This window comes from Vicugna pacos, chromosome 18 (genome assembly GCF_048564905.1).
Source record: "Vicugna pacos chromosome 18, VicPac4, whole genome shotgun sequence".
Lineage (NCBI taxonomy): Eukaryota > Metazoa > Chordata > Mammalia > Artiodactyla > Camelidae > Vicugna > Vicugna pacos.
In genome coordinates this window covers 22,331,251-22,348,415 of record NC_133004.1, presented here as the reverse complement: position 1 = coordinate 22,348,415, position 17,165 = coordinate 22,331,251, and the positions used below count along the sequence as shown (strand labels likewise).

At 49.6% G+C, this 17,165-nt stretch overlaps 2 protein-coding genes across 5 annotated transcripts in view; one reads left to right on the top strand and one right to left on the bottom strand.

Annotated features, from left to right (window-relative positions):
• The first annotated feature begins 24 nt into the window (after positions 1-24).
• Positions 25-8,561, top strand: NMRAL1 (NmrA like redox sensor 1). 3 transcript variants are annotated; one of them, XM_006204326.4, is made up of 6 exons: positions 25-164; positions 276-442; positions 3,104-3,342; positions 5,552-5,801; positions 7,025-7,215; positions 8,272-8,561. In XM_006204326.4, exons 2-6 carry the CDS (start codon positions 403-405, stop codon positions 8,449-8,451), a joined length of 900 nt encoding a protein of 299 aa, XP_006204388.2. In that variant the 5' UTR covers positions 25-164; positions 276-402; the 3' UTR covers positions 8,452-8,561. The 3 variants fall into 3 exon arrangements, with proteins under 3 accessions (XP_006204388.2, XP_072798695.1, XP_072798696.1); XM_072942594.1 differs by having other exon boundaries at positions 94-164; positions 369-442; XM_072942595.1 differs by lacking the exon at positions 7,025-7,215 and having other exon boundaries at positions 138-442.
• Positions 8,562-14,498: 5,937 nt separating this feature from the next.
• DNAJA3 (DnaJ heat shock protein family (Hsp40) member A3) overlaps positions 14,499-17,165 on the bottom strand; it is a 29,009-nt gene continuing 26,342 nt past the window's right edge. The window contains exons 11-12 of one of the 2 annotated variants that reach the window (XM_006204323.4): positions 16,305-16,421; positions 14,499-15,655 (exon numbers count right to left, since the gene is read on the bottom strand). In XM_006204323.4, coding sequence (XP_006204385.1) covers positions 16,318-16,421 — 104 coding nt within the window. In that variant the 3' untranslated portion in view covers positions 14,499-15,655; positions 16,305-16,317. The remainder of the gene's footprint in view (positions 15,656-16,304; positions 16,422-17,165) is intronic. The other variant, XM_006204324.3, reaches the window with a different exon arrangement.

The window sequence follows — 17,165 nt, the reverse complement described above, 5'->3', positions numbered from 1 at the left end:
TACAGGCTGTCGGGGAAGGGGTGGCTTTGGCAGAGTGCGTCTGGAGCTGCGGGCAGGGGTTCCCGCGCTCGAAGACGTCCATCCTCCCCTCCGCGGTGGACTCGGCTGCAAAACCCGGGGTCCTCGTCTCCCTCGCTGTTTCCCATCTAGGCTGTGTCAAGGAGGTACAGCGGGGCCGGGGTACTCGGGAGGGAGGTGGGGTCCCGGGGTCGAGCTGGGAGGGGGTATCGGGCCCTTGGGGACGGGGGTCCCAGGGTCCCGACCTCTCCCGGCAGGACCGCCCCCTTGGTCCTTCGCTGCGCGCACGGGATCGTTCAGGCGGTAACCCCCAGCCCCTTCGCCAACTCCTCGCCTCCCACGGCCCCCAGACCTCTCGGGACCGCATTTTCAGCCCCTGCTCACATGGCGGACAAGAAATTGGTGGTCGTGTTTGGAGCCACAGGTAAGAGAAACCCCAAGCGGAGCCCCCAAGGCCCTGGACCCGTCATGAAGCCCAGCCGAGGGGTCCGGCCGGTCTAGCCCCGCAGAGCCAGGGCGCCCGACCCCCCAGCGCCAGGAGACGTCCAGGGGTCCTGGAGGAAGGGGTGAGAGATAGCTAGGACCCCTGACCCAGGGTGGGGCCGTGGGAGAGGACCTGAACGCTGATCCCCTTTAAATTTTTGTTTTGAAATTGATTACTTAACTTTGAATAACTAGTGACAGCACCTAATAACACAATTAAATCTTCCTCCCACCTCTGTCCCTGAAACCCCATCCATTACTGTTACCAAGTTTCTTGAGTATTCTACCAGACAGATTAGATATATAGATACTATTTTTTAAATGGTAGTGTTTTATTTTGCCCCCACTTTTTTTTCTTTCCTATATATTTTGTAAAATATATAACAGCTTTATTGAGATAAAAATCATACCACACAATTCACCCATTTAAAGTATGCAATTCACTGCTTTTAAGTATATTGACAGAGCTCTGTGGCCATCACCACAGTTTTAGAACATTTCATCACCCCCAAAAGAAACCCTGTACCCACCAGCAATCACTCCCCATTTCCTCCAACTTTCCCCAGCCTCTGGTAGCCACCAAATTTCTGTCATCAGATTTGCCCATTCTGAACATTTCATATAAATGAAATCATACAATATGTGGCCTTTTGTGTTTGACTTTCACTGAGTATCATGTTTTCTAATCCATGTTGTAGCATGTACCAGTGCTTCCTTCCTTTTCGTGGCTGAATAATATTCTATTGTACGGATGGACCACCTTGCATTTTATTCATTGATAGATATTTTGCCCTTTATGTTTTGTCCCCATATCTTGGCCATCGTGAATAATGCTGTGAACTTTCATATACTAGTTGTGTGGACATATGTTTTTAATTTTCTTGCAACTGTACTTAGGATTGGAATTGCTGGATCATTTGGTAACTGTATTTAGCATTTTGAGGAACTGCCAGACAGTTTTTCAAAGTGACTGTCCCATTTTACATTCCTGCCACTACTGTATAAGAGTAGTTGTAGTTCTGCAGTTTGCCTTTTGTTTTGTTTTGGGGTTTTTGGCGGGGAAGGAGATAATTAGGTTTATTTATTTATTTATTTTAATGGAGGTACTGGGGATTGAACCCATGACCTCGTACATGCTAAGCATGTACTCTACCACTGAGCTATACCCTCCCCCTGAGTTTGCCTTTTCCAGTCTAGGACACACTGTGGTCACTTGTCTTAGGTCATACATACAGATCTGCCATATTCTTTTTAATTACTTTTGTATTGATTCATCACTTATTTAACCAGATTCTTACCAAAGGACATCTAGGTTTTCTATAAATTTCCAGTATTGATAATAATGTTGCAGCAGGTATATGTATAATGTTCTTATACATATATTTATGGATGATATTTATTTTCTTCCTTTCAATGATTTTAATTTTTATAATTTTCTCAGTCTTTTTTTTTAGGTGTAGGAGATATTTTATTTGTTATGCTATGCGATGGGCTCTTGAGTATTGGTAACCTTTTTTGTATGTGCTGAATATTTTATAATACATTTTAAAATTTTTATGAAAGGTGTAAGTGTGATGTCTGCTAAAACATGAACCTTGAAAACATGTTTCTAAGTGAAAGAAGCCAGAGGTAAAACACCACATGTTGTATGATTCCATGTATATGACATGTCCAGAACAGGCAAAGCCATAGAGACAGAGAGTAAATTAGTGGTTGCCAGGGGTGAGGAGGAGGGGAGAATGGGGAGTGACTGCTAATGGGTATGGGTTTTCTTTGGGGGGCAATGAAAATGTTCTAAAATTGACTGCAGTGATGGTTGCACACTCTGAATATACTAAAAGTCAATTTAAAAGGGTGAATATTACAGCAAGTGAATTCTATCTCAGTGAAGCTGTTATTAAAAGATGGTGTAAAGACATGGAAGCAACCTAAATGCCCATTGACAAATGAATGGATAAAGAGCTGTGGTATATGTATGCAATGGAATACTACTCAGCCATAAAAAGGAGTAAAATAATGCCATTTGCAGCAACATGGATGGACCTAGAGATCATCATATTAAGTGAAGTAAGCCAGAAAGAGAAAGACAGATACCATATGTTATCACTTATGTGTAGAATCTGAAAAAAAATGACACAAATGAACTTATTTACAAAACAGAAACTCACAGACATAGAAAACAAACTTACGGTTACCAGGGGGGAAAGGAGGGGGAGGGATAAATTAGGAGTTTGGGATTAACAGACACAAACTACTAAGTATAAAATAGATATACAATGAGGTCCTACTCTATAGCACGGGGAACTATATTCAATATCTTGTAGTAATCTATAATGAAAAAGAATATGGAAAAAGAATGTATATGTATGTATGTATGTATAACTGAGCCAGTATGCTGTACATCAGAGACTAACACATTGTAAGTCGACTATTCTTCAATCTAAATGAGTAAGTATATAAAAGCTGGGGTAAGGCAGGCAGTGGGGGTCACAGGCAGACAGGGTGGGTGTCTTGCTGCAGTGGAGCGTTCCCTATAGGGGCTTCACCCTTGGCAGGCCTCCTGGGCCGCTCTGACCCTGCCAGTCTTTCTGACTCTTCACAGGTGCCCAGGGGGGCTCAGTGGCCCGGACGCTTCTGGAAGATGGGACATTCAGGGTCCGAGTGGTGACCCGGGACCCTGGGCAGAGGGCAGCGAAGGAGCTGAGGCTGCAAGGTGCAGAAGTAGTGCAGGGAGACCAGGATGATGAGGCCAGCATGGAGCTGGCCCTGACCGGGGCTCACGCCACCTTCATCGTGACCAACTACTGGGAGAGCTGCAGTCAGGAGCGGGAGGTCAAGCAGGTGAGGGCAGGCGGGAGTGTGTGCAGAGGCCGGGGCTGGGAGCAGGGTCTCTGCAAAGGAGCTCCCAGGTCTCTGCTGGTCCCTGAGGGGGCAGCTCTGACTTGCTAGAGAGGGGCTGACCCCTGCCTGTGACCACTTACTACTGCAAGCCTTTCCCCTCCTCTTCCGTGCAACCCTCCTAGACTTTTGAGGGCAGGAGATGGCTGCTTCCTCATCCAGTGACATTTTTTTTTCAGATATCATTCATATACCATACTGTTCACTCTTCTAAAGTGTACAATTCTGTAGTTTTTAACATAGTCACAAAGTTGTGTAGCCATCCCCGCTACCTAATTCCAGAACGTCTCATCACCCCAAAAAGAAACACCATACCTGGTAGCAGCCACTCCCCATTCTCCCTTTTCCCTAGCCCCAGGCAGCCATAATCTGCTTTATGTCATCCAGTGACTTTTTACACTTTCTGAAAAACTCTATTGACTCATAATTATTTCTTAAAATGCAAACATTTTAATTGCATGCTTTGATGAGATTTAAAAATAGATATACCTACATCACTGCCGTTCTAATCAAAATATAATACATTTCTATCATTCCAGATAGTCCCCCTTGCCCCCTTTCACATGTTGTATGTTTATCTTCTGTTTTCCACTCAGAATCTCTCTGGTTGGCTAGTTATTGAGCCCAGGTGGCAGAGGGGGAAGGTTGTGACTATTTTGGGGACATGGCCATCTTTTTAAAATCTCGCTGAAAGTGAAGACACTTGCAGTGTGCCTGTGACATAGAAGGCACTTGGGTGTGTGTGGAAAGTGTGACTGGTGGCAGAGGAAAGGCACAGGCTGAGAACCATGGCAGTCAGCATTCAGTCCTGCCTCGTTCACAGCTACCCACCACCATGGCTGTGGACTTGTGACCTCCCTGCACTGGTCAGTCTTTTCCTCCCATGTACAATTTAAAGGGAGATTGGACTGGAGCACTGGTCTCCAAATTTGTTTTCAGCCTTGACTGTTTCTTTGATTGCTGGCTCACATAGAGGCCCATTCCAGAGAGTGGACAGAGACAGCTTTTCTGGTTGTCACAGATCTTTGCCTGACCGCCTGTGCCATAAAAAATGACCACAAGCCAGGTGGTTTAAGACAACAGGGGTCAACAACAAGTTCATGCTGTATAGCACAGGGAACTATATTCAATATCTTTTAGTAACTTATGGTGAAAAAATACATGAAAATGAATATATGTGTGTTCACGTATGACTGAAGCATTGTGCTGTACACCAGAAATTGACACAGCATTGTAAACTGACTAGACTTCAATAAAAATAAAGTTAAGGAAAAAAGACAACAGGAGTCAATTCTCTCCTAGTTCTGGGAGGCAGAAGTATAACATCAAGGTGTTGGCAGGGCCCTGCTCCCTCAGGAGGCTCCAAGGGAAGTTCCACTCCTTGCCTCTTCCAGCTTCTAGAGGCTGCCGGCTCTCTGCAGCCACGTCACTCCGGTCTCTGCCTCTGTCTTCACGTGGCCTTCTCCTCTTCTGTCTCTTGTTAAGACACTCATCACTGGGTTGAGGGCCCACCAAGGAAATCCACAGTGATCTCAATTTCCTTACTTTAAAAATATCTGCAGAGCCCTTTTCCCAAATGATGTGACATTCACAGGGTCTGGGGGTTAGGACATGGACATACCTTTCTGGAGGCCACTATCCAGCACAGCCTAGTGCAGCAGGTAGTGTTGCTGTCCCTGTTTAACTGACGAGGCCAGAGCGATTAGATCACTTGTCCTGGGTCGCAGCGCTAATGTGCTGCAGGGCCAGTCTGGAACCGAGTGGTACGTGTTGTGTGCTGAGCCACAGCACTTTCCAGGGAAGCTCTCCAAAGAAGACAGCTTAGCACGTGGACTGATGCTCCCTGAGAGCAGGCAGAGGTGGAAGCCTCTGTGTGCACCCTCACAGATGGCACAGGGGTGGGCCACGGTCACGCACATCGGACGGTATAACCCAGATGATCTAGAGAAGTGGCGCTAAGTTTGTACGGGTGGTGGGAGGCTTGTAATCCCGCGGTGCTGTGTGAGCATCGTTCCAGAAGAGGGAGCCTTTCAGAGGGGTGAGTAGCGTGTGGCTCTTGGCACAGTGGCCACCCTGGAGATGGAGAGCCAGGGTCATGATGGGGGCACGTCCTCCCTCTGAGCTTTGTGGTTTCTCCTTCCCGGCCCACCAGGGAAAGCTGCTGGCCGACCTGGCCAAGCGCCTGGGCCTTCACTACGTGGTCTACAGTGGCCTGGAGAACATCAAGAAGCTGACGGCGGGGAGACTGGTTGTGGGCCACTTTGATGGCAAGGGGGAGGTGGAGGAATATTTCCGGAACATCGGCGTTCCCATGACCAGCGTGCGGCTGCCCTGCTATTTCGAGAATCTCCTTTCCTACTTCCTGCCCCAGAAAGCCCCAGATGGAAAGAGCTACTTGCTGAGTGAGTGCCCTCCCCCTTCCTCAGGTGTCTGCTCTCACCAGGTGGAGCTGTGATGGTGCAGAAAGTGGGCTTGCGCTCAGATGGGTTCTGGGTCCAAGCCCTGGCTCTCACACGAGGCTGCGACTGTGAGCCAGGCAGGGAGGCTTGTGGGCCTCTGCTTCCTGTTGTGTGACGTGGGCACAGCACAGACTTCCGCAGGGGCCGTGGGACAGTCTACCAAGAGTGGTGATGCGATGCTTTGTTGCAGAGCTTTATGGAGATGAGTGTGGTCGTTGTTGCTTCTCCTTCAAAACTAAGGGGAGGGTTTGGAAGGTAAGGTCCAGCTGTAGATTTCCCAAAGTAGGAAAGCACTTTCTTCTTGATACCTATTTGCGTATCTGTAAATGGCTGGATGTGTTGGGTCCCTGGCTTGGAGGGAGCCGTGTACAACCTACGTCCTGCCGGCAGATCAGGGGGTTAGCACAGGAAGCTCAGCAGGCAGGGTGGGAGGAGTCAGTGCCCTCCCGGCCCCTTACCTGTGTGTGAACTCCACTCACCCTCACTTGGGTCCTGCCCACCAGTGAGCAGAGCCTGGTCCCATTGTTGGCACAATGGCACCGCCCTTTACAGTTTGCAAAGCTGTAGTCAGAGATCACCTGTGTCCTGTCTCTGAGTTGGAGCTCCATCCTCACAGACTCCCTGGGTCATCTGAACAGGCAGCCGCAGTGGCCCTTTTAGTAGGTGAGGAAGTTTTATAGGGCAGGACCTGAGGCCTCCAGGTGTCACACCTAGACCCTGCCCTGACTCTCCACCCAAACCACAGCTTGGCAGGTGGAGTCACTCGTTAATTTAACATGACTGAGCACCGCGGCTCCGGGCGAGGCCCTGGCCTCGGCTAACCAGGCCTTCCTGTTGGTAGAGCTGGTGTTTGGACACCCCCCACAGGCGTCCACGTCAGGAATTTGGGATTTGACAGAGTGCCCTTTCTCCTGTGAGCCTTTCAGAGCCCCTTCCTCTCCTTCCCCTTGTTCCCATCTCAGCCCTGAGAGGAGTGGCAGGTCCGGGGTTCTCCCCATGCCGGGAAAGAAGCAGCCAGGCTCCGAGGGTTTGAAGGGCGTGCAGGGTGGCAGAGCCCGATGGTGTGCCGACTCCTGACTCAGTTCCACTACTCACACTGGGGTGTCTGTGCGTGCCAGGTGCTGGCCTGTGCACATGCGTGTCAGCTCGTCCCTCTCCCCCCCCAGGCTTGCCCATGGGTGACGTGCCCATGGACGGCATGTCAGTGACCGACCTGGGCCCGGTGGTGCTCAGCCTGCTTAAGATGCCAGAGGAGTACGTTGGCCGGGACATCGGGCTCAGCACCTGCAGGCACACGGCGGAGGAGTATGCCGCCCTGCTCTCCAAGCACACAGGGAAGGCCGTGCGTGACGCCAAGGTGGGAAGGCCCGGCCGGGGGGGTGTCCCAGCTGCCGCCAGGGGACCAGCATCCCTGGTCAGAGAGGCTTTGTGAGCAATAGGGAAGGGGTGGCCCCAGCACTCTGAGCAATGGAAATCCAAATTCATCACCGTAAACGTTTATGTCGTGCTGTTCTTGGGAGCCAAGTGTGGCCACCAAGTGAAATTTCTGGCATCACTATTTGACTAAGTCACAAGGAAGGTTTCCAGGAAAAGGGGACAGTGGGGGGGAAGGCAAGGAGGGACAACTCAGAGCATCCTAGGCTCCTCTGGGGAAGGAGAAGGAGGCCAGAGTAGGCCCCACCCTGTCTCCCTTCCTACTTGGCCTGATTAGGTGGGCAGGAGGCCCACAGTCCTCTCCTCTCCCCTGATGCTAAGTTCCTGTCCAGACCCCCAGGTGCCTTGTTTCTTGCTTTTTTTCACTAAAGAAAATCTGGGCTACTGAGTCATTAAAAGATAAAAACCACCTGTAGAGCCCCTAGACCCAAGCAGAGCAATGATGGGGAGAGACCACGGCAGGACATGTTTCGGGCGAGTCAGACTCCAGACTGGGGGCCCGGCCCCTGACCCCTCTCTGCCTCAGTTTCCTCACCCATAAAGTGGGTGTATTAAGAGTTTCCCCCTCCTGTTTCTTGTGGGGGTTGAATGGAATAATTGATGTAAACACTTTCCTAGCACAATGAACACAGTGGTGTATGACTATCTAAACAAATATACCCTGAGGCAGTCATGGAGGATTTGAGGACCTGAGTTCAGATTCAGTCTGGTCGGGAAAGAGAAACAGGTTTGGTTTTTGAGGAAGAAAGTGATGTAAGCAGAGTCCTGATTTGGAAGGGACTGAGAAGTTTTCATCTCATGATTGTGGAAGAACAGGATTTAAATTGCCCTAGAACAGTGGTTTTCAAACTTTCATCTTTTCAGTAGAACGGTTTTCTGATGAACTTAGTAAGGACCAGGGTAGGAACTGAGGTGCTGACAGTGGGGTCAGGGGGCTGGAGATGCCGACCGACCCTAAGAGACGCCCCTCTGCTTCCAGACAACCCCTGAGGACTACGAAAAGCTTGGCTTCCCCGGCGCCCGGGACCTAGCCAACATGTTCCGTTTCTACGCCCTGAAACCCGACCGCGACATCGGACTGACCCTGAGGCTCAACCCCAAGGCTAGGACGCTGGACCAGTGGCTGGAGCAGCACAAAGGGGACTTTGCCAGGCTGTGACTCTGCCCACCTCTCCACCCTGTCTGGGGGGACGGGAGACACGGTCACAGTGATCCTTTCTTGTGTTACGTAAAGTTTATTTTTCAAATAAAGGCCATTGTTCTCACAGATGGCTACTGGAAGAAAAGTGCTTTGTTTCAGGGACTGAGGTTGGGGTGGCAGCTGCTGGGGCACCAAGGACATGACCATTCCAGCAGGAAGCATCAAGTGGTGGGGGACCCAGAGAGGACTCCCCACACCAGTCAGGAGTGACAACTTTTCACATCCCTGCACACACATGCTTCCTCTCCAGCAGGCAAGTGCGGCCACCTGTGTGTTCCTTCTTTGAGTTTTTAGGTGGAAAGACTGGCCCCTTCTCCCTTTCTCTCTATTCAGCCACTTCCTGGACCGTAGGGTACAGCAGCCCTGAGATGTGGGTGGTCTCCAAAACAGGCTGGAAAGAAAGGCTTGAAGGAACGTGGCAGATCTGTGGACCCCAGGGTCACAAGAATTGGACACGGCTGAGAAAAGGTGACACTCCTGCCGCAAAGGCTGGGGAGGGAAACCAGGGAAGTAAGGACCCAACCCTGCCTTGGAGGGTAGAGTCCCCCAGACACTGGGATGGTGGGGCTGGTTCAATCTTCCGTCAGTCTCCTGCTCACTTCAGAGAAGAGGAATTAGGGCCCAGAGAACACAGCTGCGCAGGCTTACCGGTGTCTCCGTGGGCTTGTGTAACGTCCGCCGAGGCACCTCTACTGCCCCACCTTGGCCTCAGGACCCGCAGAGTCACTGGAAGCAATGCCACCAAGTTTGTTTGATCCGCTCACTCTTTAAACTGATCTGTGGAAAAGGCACTTCTTTGACAACTTACCAGTGTGCTGGACCCTAAATACAACATTACCAAAAAAGTTGCGTAAAACAATGAAATCAGAAGATTCTCTAACACCGTATAAAAAATAAACTCAAAATGGATTAAAGACCTAAATGTTAACACTGAAACCATAAAACTAGAAGAAGAAAACATAGGCAGAAGTCTTTGCTGCAAATCATAGCAGTATTTTTTTGGATCTGTCTCCTAAAGCAAAGGAAACTGAAAAAAAAAAACACAAAACCCACAAATGGGACCTAATTAAACATGAAAGCTTTTGCAAAGCAAAGGAACTCAGATTTAGAGAACAAACTAGTGATTACTAGGGGCGGGAGGGAAGGGGGAGGGGCAAGGTAGGGGGAGGGGAGTAAGAAGTACAAACTATTATGTAAAAATTAAATAAGCTATAAGAATATATTACACAACAGGAAATATAGCCACTCTTTTGTAGTAACTATAAATGGAATACAATCTTTAAAAATTATGAATCCTACGTTATATATTTATAACTTATGTTATATGGTACGTCAATTATACTTCAATTTTTTTAAAAATTATGCGCCCTGCGTTGAGGAGTTTGGTTTAGCACAAGAGCCAGATATAAATATGCAGCAGATTGACACAGGGCTGCAGAGAGCAGGAGCGATGAACACTGGAGGGACAGGGACAGCCTGAGTTCTGAGAGGAGAGCAATGAGCCTTCCAGGCAAGGTAGGAGGGAAGAGACTTCTGAGCCACTCGCGTATCAGCGAGAGAACACGAGAGGTCACCTGTGCCAGCGCTGTAAGGCCTAAGTCCCCCAGGTGCCCAGGGTGGGAAACACCTGCCCGGCCAGGGCTGGGACTTACTGTGCCGAGATCCTGGAGTGGCCCCCGGGCACCAAGCCCGGGGAGAGCCCGCTGTGCCAGGCCCAGAGTGAACTGCAGGAGCTGACACCGGGTTCCAGCCACTCCTCACCCACAGGCTCGGGACCTGGGCATGTCGCTGAGCCTTACAGGTCTGTCTGCTCACCCGGTGCCACCTGGCAGGGCTGTTGTGAGGGCAACGTGAGGTCGTGTGTGCCAAGTGGTGTCTGACTCCCCTGGGCCACCTTCTCCCTCCTGTCTGCCACCCGTGGTCAAACCTGCTAGCCTCCAGCACCCCTCTGTCTGTTCCCATCCCTCTCAAAGGGTGGCCCCCACTGGTCCCCCCCCACCCAGGGCTCAAGTCTAGTGAAGTTGGTAAAACCGTGCACAACAATTCAGGATGCTCCGGTGCTGAGAACTACCCGCACTGCACAGGAAAACCAAACCCGAGGCCATGAAACGCGTCTCTGTGATACTGTAGCTGTGGACGTGTCATCACACTTGTCCAAATCCACAGACTGCACACCACCAAGAGGGAGCCTAATTTAACTATGGACTTCTGGTGATGATGTGTCCACGCAGGTTCTCAGTTCTAACAAACGTGCAACTCTCTGGCGGCTGCTGATAACAGAAGAGGCTGTGTGTGCGCAGGGGCAGAGGGTGTTCAGGAACTCTCTGCACCTTCCTCACAATTTCACTGTGAAATCTAGAAAGTGCTCCAAAAAACAAAGCCTATTAAAAAATAACAATCCTAGTATGTTAAACCACTTGACCCGTAAGAGACATTCATGTTCACCCATTTCCCATGTCTCTTGGCAATAACCAAATGAGGCTGGTTAACAAGGCCCTTCCCATACCCTGGATGCCAAATCAAAGTGTTCGGCCTGGCCCGGGGGCTCCTGCCCCGGCTGTGTGTCACTGCAGGAAAAAGCACGTGTGTGTCACACCACGCGGAGCGCTGGGGAATCTGGCGCTGCACCACCACATCAACCTGCGGGCTGAGCTGTTCCCAGCACAAGTCTCAACTGGAGGCACACCATGTGTGCCTGGATCTTCTGAAATTTGGTCCCTGAAATACATTATAGTTAGCTGCCAACATTTATTTTTTATTTTCTTATTTTATTTCTTAACTATGTATATGTATATGTAACATAAAATTTACCATTTTAATTATTTTTAAGTGTACAGTTGAGTGGCATTTACACATTGTTGGAATACTACTCGGCCATAAAAAAGAATAAAATAATGCCATTTGCAGCAACATGGATGGACCTGGAGAAAGTAAGAGAAAGAGAAAGAAATACCATATGATACCACTTTTATGTGGAATCTAAAAAAATGACACAAATGAACTTAATTTCAGAATATAAACAGATTCACATAGAAAACAAACTTATGGTTACCAGGAGGGAAAGGAAGTGGGGGATAAGTTGGGAGTTTGGGACTTGCAGATACTAACTACTATATGTAAAATGGATAAATGGCAAGGTCCTACTGTGTAGCTCAGGGAATTGTATTCAATGCCCTGTAATGACCTGTAATGAGGGAGAATGTGAAGGGGACTATATATGTGTGTGTAGCTGAATCACTATGTTGTACACCAGAAATTAACACATTGTAAGCCTACCATACTTCAATTTAAAGAAAGTATACATGTTGTTGGGCAGCCATCACCACCATCCAACCTCAGAACTTTATCATCCCAAATGGAAACTCTGTCCCCATTAAACACCAAATCCCCATTTCCCCTTCCCCTGGCACCCACCATTCTACTTTCTGAGTTTGACTACTCCAAGTACCTCATATAAGTAGCAGTCAACATTCTAAAATGTGATAATAAGGGGGCGGGAGGATACAGCTCAGTGGTAGAGCACATGCTCAGCATGCACAAGGTCCTGGGTTCAATCTCCAGTACTGCCATTAATAAATAAACCTAATTACTGCCCCCTCCAAAAAAAAAGTAAAATATGACATTCATAATAGCATTATTTTTTCTATAGGTGTCTTTTTGTGTGTGTGCTTAATTGAACATTAGTCAGTTTACAATGTACATAGCAGCATTATTAACAATTGCCAAAAAGTGGAAATAACCCAAATGTCTATCAGGCAATAAATGAAAAAAAAAGTGGCCTATCCATACAATGAAATTTATTCAGCCATAAAAAGAAATGAAGTACTGACTTAGCTACATCATGAATGAACCTTGAACTATTATGTAAATTAAAGAAACCAGAAAGAACCAAAAAGACCAGATATTGTATGATTCCATTTACGTACAATGTGCAGAATATACAAACCCAGAGAAATAGATTCATGGTTGCCAGAGACTGGAGGGCTTGGGAGAAATGGGAAATACCTGCCCGTGGGCATGGGGCTTCTTTTGGGGGTGATGAAACATCCCGAAATTGTGATGGTTGCACAACGTTGAGCTAAAAAGTACTAAACTGCACACTAAATGGGTGAGCCACACAGTATGTGAATTATATCAAGTTGTAACTGGAAAAATGAGGTAAAATTGAAATCTCCACATCAAAATCTGGATGCTCAGCCTCTCTTGGGAAGCCCCAGATCTGGCAGCACTGGGTCTGAATTCCTGCATAGTCCCCTTGGGTGGAGCTGAGGAGTGGCTGTCCCCTTAGACAGGGCAGTCAGTCTCCACCACTCCCCACTGACAGGCACGGAGGCTGCAGGTCAGGTCCCACTTCACTTTTTTATGTCTTTTCCTAGCTGGCCCGTTTGCAACCTTTCATGAGGATCATGCCAAATAAGCAGAACTTCTGGTTAAAAAATATGCAAGTGCAGGTTTCATGGTGTTTATTAACAGAGTGTAAACATGCCTTCTGCAATAGTCATGACTGCTCATAACATTTATTTTCACAGCCAGGCTCCAGGGTTGCAGAACAAAGCAAAGGGTGGGGCAGTCCCTGGATGCTGGGGGACTTGAGAGGATACTTCAAGAGGGGTTTTCATGACAGGGAAGGAAGCTCCAGTCCACCAGAACCCAAAGGCCTGAGGAGGAGAGAGAGTGGAATGGGGAGAATGGATCAGGTCAGAAACAAGTCAGAGCCTGCAGGTGGGGATGGAGCTGTGGTCCTATGCATGTCTGCCTCATCCGTGTATGACTGTGTCTTGTCTACCCTCCTGACATTTCAGCAAATGCTGAACACCATCTACCTTTCCCCCTCCTCTCAGTCCCCAAAGGCTCAGGGAGAGAGAGTTCTCTGTATTTGTAAATGCTTCATCTCATGCTCCGGCCCCAACTCAGAGGCTGCAAAGTTGTCTGGGGACAAATGCCTCAGAGCCAGCTGTGGAAATAAACCAAATCCAATCCTGGCCTCATGTGGAATGTGGGTTCTACAGATGTTGTGCTGCCACCTTCTGACCATCCGAGGGAACGACACCCCAGTACAGCAATGAAGGTGTCTGGCTAGAAAGAAAATCTATTTTTCTCTTTGAAAGTCCTCCTCTAGACGTCTGCTTTCAAGAAACAGGCCATGAGTGGGACTTCAGTTGACTTCTCCAGTAAGAAAACTCAGGCTGTCACGAGAGACACCATCTAGCTTCCCACAGCCACAGCCCGGGTTCTAGGATCGCGCTGGGTGAGTACGCAGGTGCTCAATAAGCTTCTGTTCAATGAAGGAAAAGTATGGAAATTGGGAGGAAGTAACTGAGCCCCCTTCTTGCCCATCAGGTCTTTCCCAAGCTCTTTACCCAACCCAGCAAGTGCCCTCACACCTCAACCTGCTCAGCCTAGAGCCCTGGGGTGGGTGGAGCTCTGTGCCCGAGGCCCACTCCAGCCATGGCAGAATTGGGGCTTTCGGGACACAGTCTTCTCTGCTGGGAGCCCGGACTAAAACTTTAACACAAAAATACCTTAATATTCCTCTGAAAATAATGGAAGAAAAAAAAATCTACTGAGGAAGACAGTGATGTGTAGGGACCTAAAGGCCACACCGCATCTCTCTCTCGGCTTGGGCTCCCAAAGAAAAGGCTACACGCTGAACCCTGGAACATCGGTTCAGATCAGCACGTAGTGTCAGGGCAAGCTCCCAGCTCTGGGATCTGCACTGGAGAGGGTCAGCGCCTGTCAGAGCCTACAGGATACCCCTCAGCGTGCCTGTGTGCTGGATGGGCGTGACGCCGAGGACGAGGACAGCCACCTCCAGCCGGCCCCAGGAAGGCCAGGAGCAACGTGGGGCAGCCTGATCGGTGGGCGAACACCAGTAACCCGCTGCTAGACCACCTGCACAAAGCTGTGTGAACCCTTCCGAAGAAGAAATGACCACAATTTAGGTTTTAAATATCTTTTTGCGGTAGATAATCTTATTTACATTGATACAGAATCATTTTACATTCTTAGATCAGACACTAGTAGATGCTTTATTTTAGTAAATTATGAAAGAAAACAAAAAAGAAACTAACCAGAAGTGTTCTCCATTAGCCTGTCTTACCACAGCGGGAGGATCTGGAAACACAACGGAACCCGCACAGCCTCCAAGCCAAGGCTGGGGACACTGCTTTGCTCTGGGTGGATGGTGGAGGACCTCCAACTGCTGAGACTACGCTTTCTTTTGAACAAACATTTATACAGGAAAAGACGATGATTCTTAGCACTGAATAATTTAAACACACTTCTGCAAACAGAGGTCAGCAGTGTGAGTGGTGAGAACCAAGCCCCTGGCAGGCAGCGGAGCAGGGGGAGGCCATTAGTCGGACCCAGGACATGCTGGCTGTGGTCCAGCAGAAGGGCCGGAGCTCCACTCACACCTGGCTTAGAACAACAGAACTCAACAGTTGAGGGACAAGAGGCCGCTCCACATCGGGTGGGAGGAAGGACTGTCCGTCCTGACAGAGATCACGGCTCATGTGCTCAAGAGTGGCGTCTCCAGGGACCCTCTTTACATGTATCACCCTGGGGTCCCAAGGCTCCAATGTTCCAGCTGCTTGGTACCTTTGGGAATTAAAACAAACTCCAAGAAGAGTAGGGGACGCCCCTGCTGAGGGACAGAGGACACTGGTGGGGTGTGCATGTCCCAGGTTCCTGAAAAAGACAGCCTGACAGTAAAGACTCATTTTGGAACCTCCCAGAGGTTTGCTGAGAGGGAAATTAATCACTTCACAACTTGGTGCAGCTTAAGGCTTCATTTTTAAGCTGTAAGCATGGCCTTTAATTCTTTAACTAAGATCTCCACCACATTCGATTCCAAATCAGTTTTAGCTCTGCAAGAAGTGTCCAGCCATGACTCTCCCTGTGCCAGAAGGAGCCAAGTACCTACTTGTGGACAGGAAACTACCAGCCCTTAGGCATGCCATGCCTTACTGCCCAGGGGCTGTCCACTGTGACCATTCCACGGAGAGGTGAGTTGTTACATGATTTTGCTGTTGCCAAGGCGGTCCAGAGGGCCTCTGCAGGCAGGGCTCGGTGCTGCCGTGTAGGATCCTCCTGTGTCCTAGGTGTCCTGGCCACAAGGAGGGACTGTTGCTCCCGGCCTAGTTTCCAGTGGACCGTTTTCCTGAGCCAAGACATAAACAGTTACATTTCTCTGGCATCGAAAGATAACACACACTGTTGGTGAGTTTCTGTCATCCCTGGCAAGGAGCTACACCAGGAGCTCCAGCTACCAGGGACCAGCACAAGTAAAGAGTCCTGAGACACCACAGTGAGCAAGCAGGACTCCCAGCAGCCCCCACCCCCACCCCTAACCAAGGTTTAGGAAGCCCCGAGCTTCCCCTGCAGGACAGGGCACTATGAAACAGGCAGGGGTTGGGGAGATCTGAGTTCTAGGCCTGGCTCTGCTATGACTTGCCCTCTGTGACTGTGGGCAACCTGGTTCCCACCACTATGAGATACAGAGCCCCCAGGAGTGGCAGGAGGAAGGCTGTGAGGCAGCCGCCCAGTGCAATGTCTCCAGGAAGTGGGCCCAGCAGAAGCTGGCTGCTGCAGTGTGGCTCAGCCCTTTACCACCAGCTGACTGTTACCCTAATGCAGATGTCCCCACGGGCTGAGAGGCTTGGCTCTGATGGGGGCCAGGCACACCATGCCTGAGACTGGTCCCTCTTCAACTCTGGGGGTGGGGGACATGACACTGGTTAAAGTGAGGGAAACAGAGGTTAGTTCAAGGAGAGAAACAAAAGGGGGAGAAACCTCAGGGGTTTTCCTACCTCAGCTGGGATATCAAGAGGTAAACATTTTCTTAAGTTTGGAAAGGAATCCCTCCTTGTCCTCCCCAGCCTCAGGCCTAGCCTTGCCTCCTGCGGAGCTATCCATGGTGCTGCCACCTGGGCACAAACAGCAGAGAGAACTGGGGTCAAGGGCGCACAGCTCAACGCATCACATCCCAGGCCCTGCCTGGCCACCCAGGGGCTTGCCACTCAAGGAGTCACCAAGAGCCACTCCAAGAGGAGTGGGGGCCCTGCCGGGGTGGACCAGGGCTGCCTCTCCCGTCAGATGACTCAGCACTTCAGTGCATCCCAACTGCTCCTCGAGTCACTGGCTGACAAGAGGGAAACAAGAAACAGAAAGGGACAACCACCAGTTGTCTCTGCCTCAACAACTGTAACAGAAGTAGAGCCCAGGGCCAGATGCCTTCCAGGCTAGGCCACACGGCTTCCACATTAGCTCATTCAATCCTTAGGATAAACTTACAGGTAAATGTCACAGAGGAAAACACCAAAACAGACACAGAGGGGTTAGGAGGTGACCCAAGGTCACAGAGCCAGTAAGCAGGAGGGAGACCTGAGTTCAGATTCAAGCAATCGGACTCAAAAGCCCAGGCTGTCACCCACCACGCCACCGACTCTGAGAAGGCAAAGACACATGCCAAGACCACTGACCGGCTTCCACACCCAGGCTTTGTGTACAAACAGTCTCAGGGACACCCGGGTAGTCCCAGGACACATGCACGTGTCATGTCCGATGACGATGGCAACAGAGGACCCTGTGTGTCAGTGGGCAAGCCCTCCTCACCTGTGGCATCGAACCCCAAATGCTCCAGATAAAGGAAGCTGCTCCTGCTGTTTCCT

Excerpts from the sequence above, each read along its gene's own strand:
- NMRAL1 (XM_006204326.4), top strand. The coding sequence starts at position 403 with ATGGCGGACAAGAAATTGGTGGTCGTGTTTGGAGCCACAG. Across the intron at positions 5,802-7,024 it reads TGGAAAGAGCTACTTGCTGA|GCTTGCCCATGGGTGACGTG; the intron begins GTGAGTGCCCTC and ends CTCCCCCCCCAG. Across the intron at positions 7,216-8,271 it reads AGGCCGTGCGTGACGCCAAG|ACAACCCCTGAGGACTACGA; the intron begins GTGGGAAGGCCC and ends CTCTGCTTCCAG.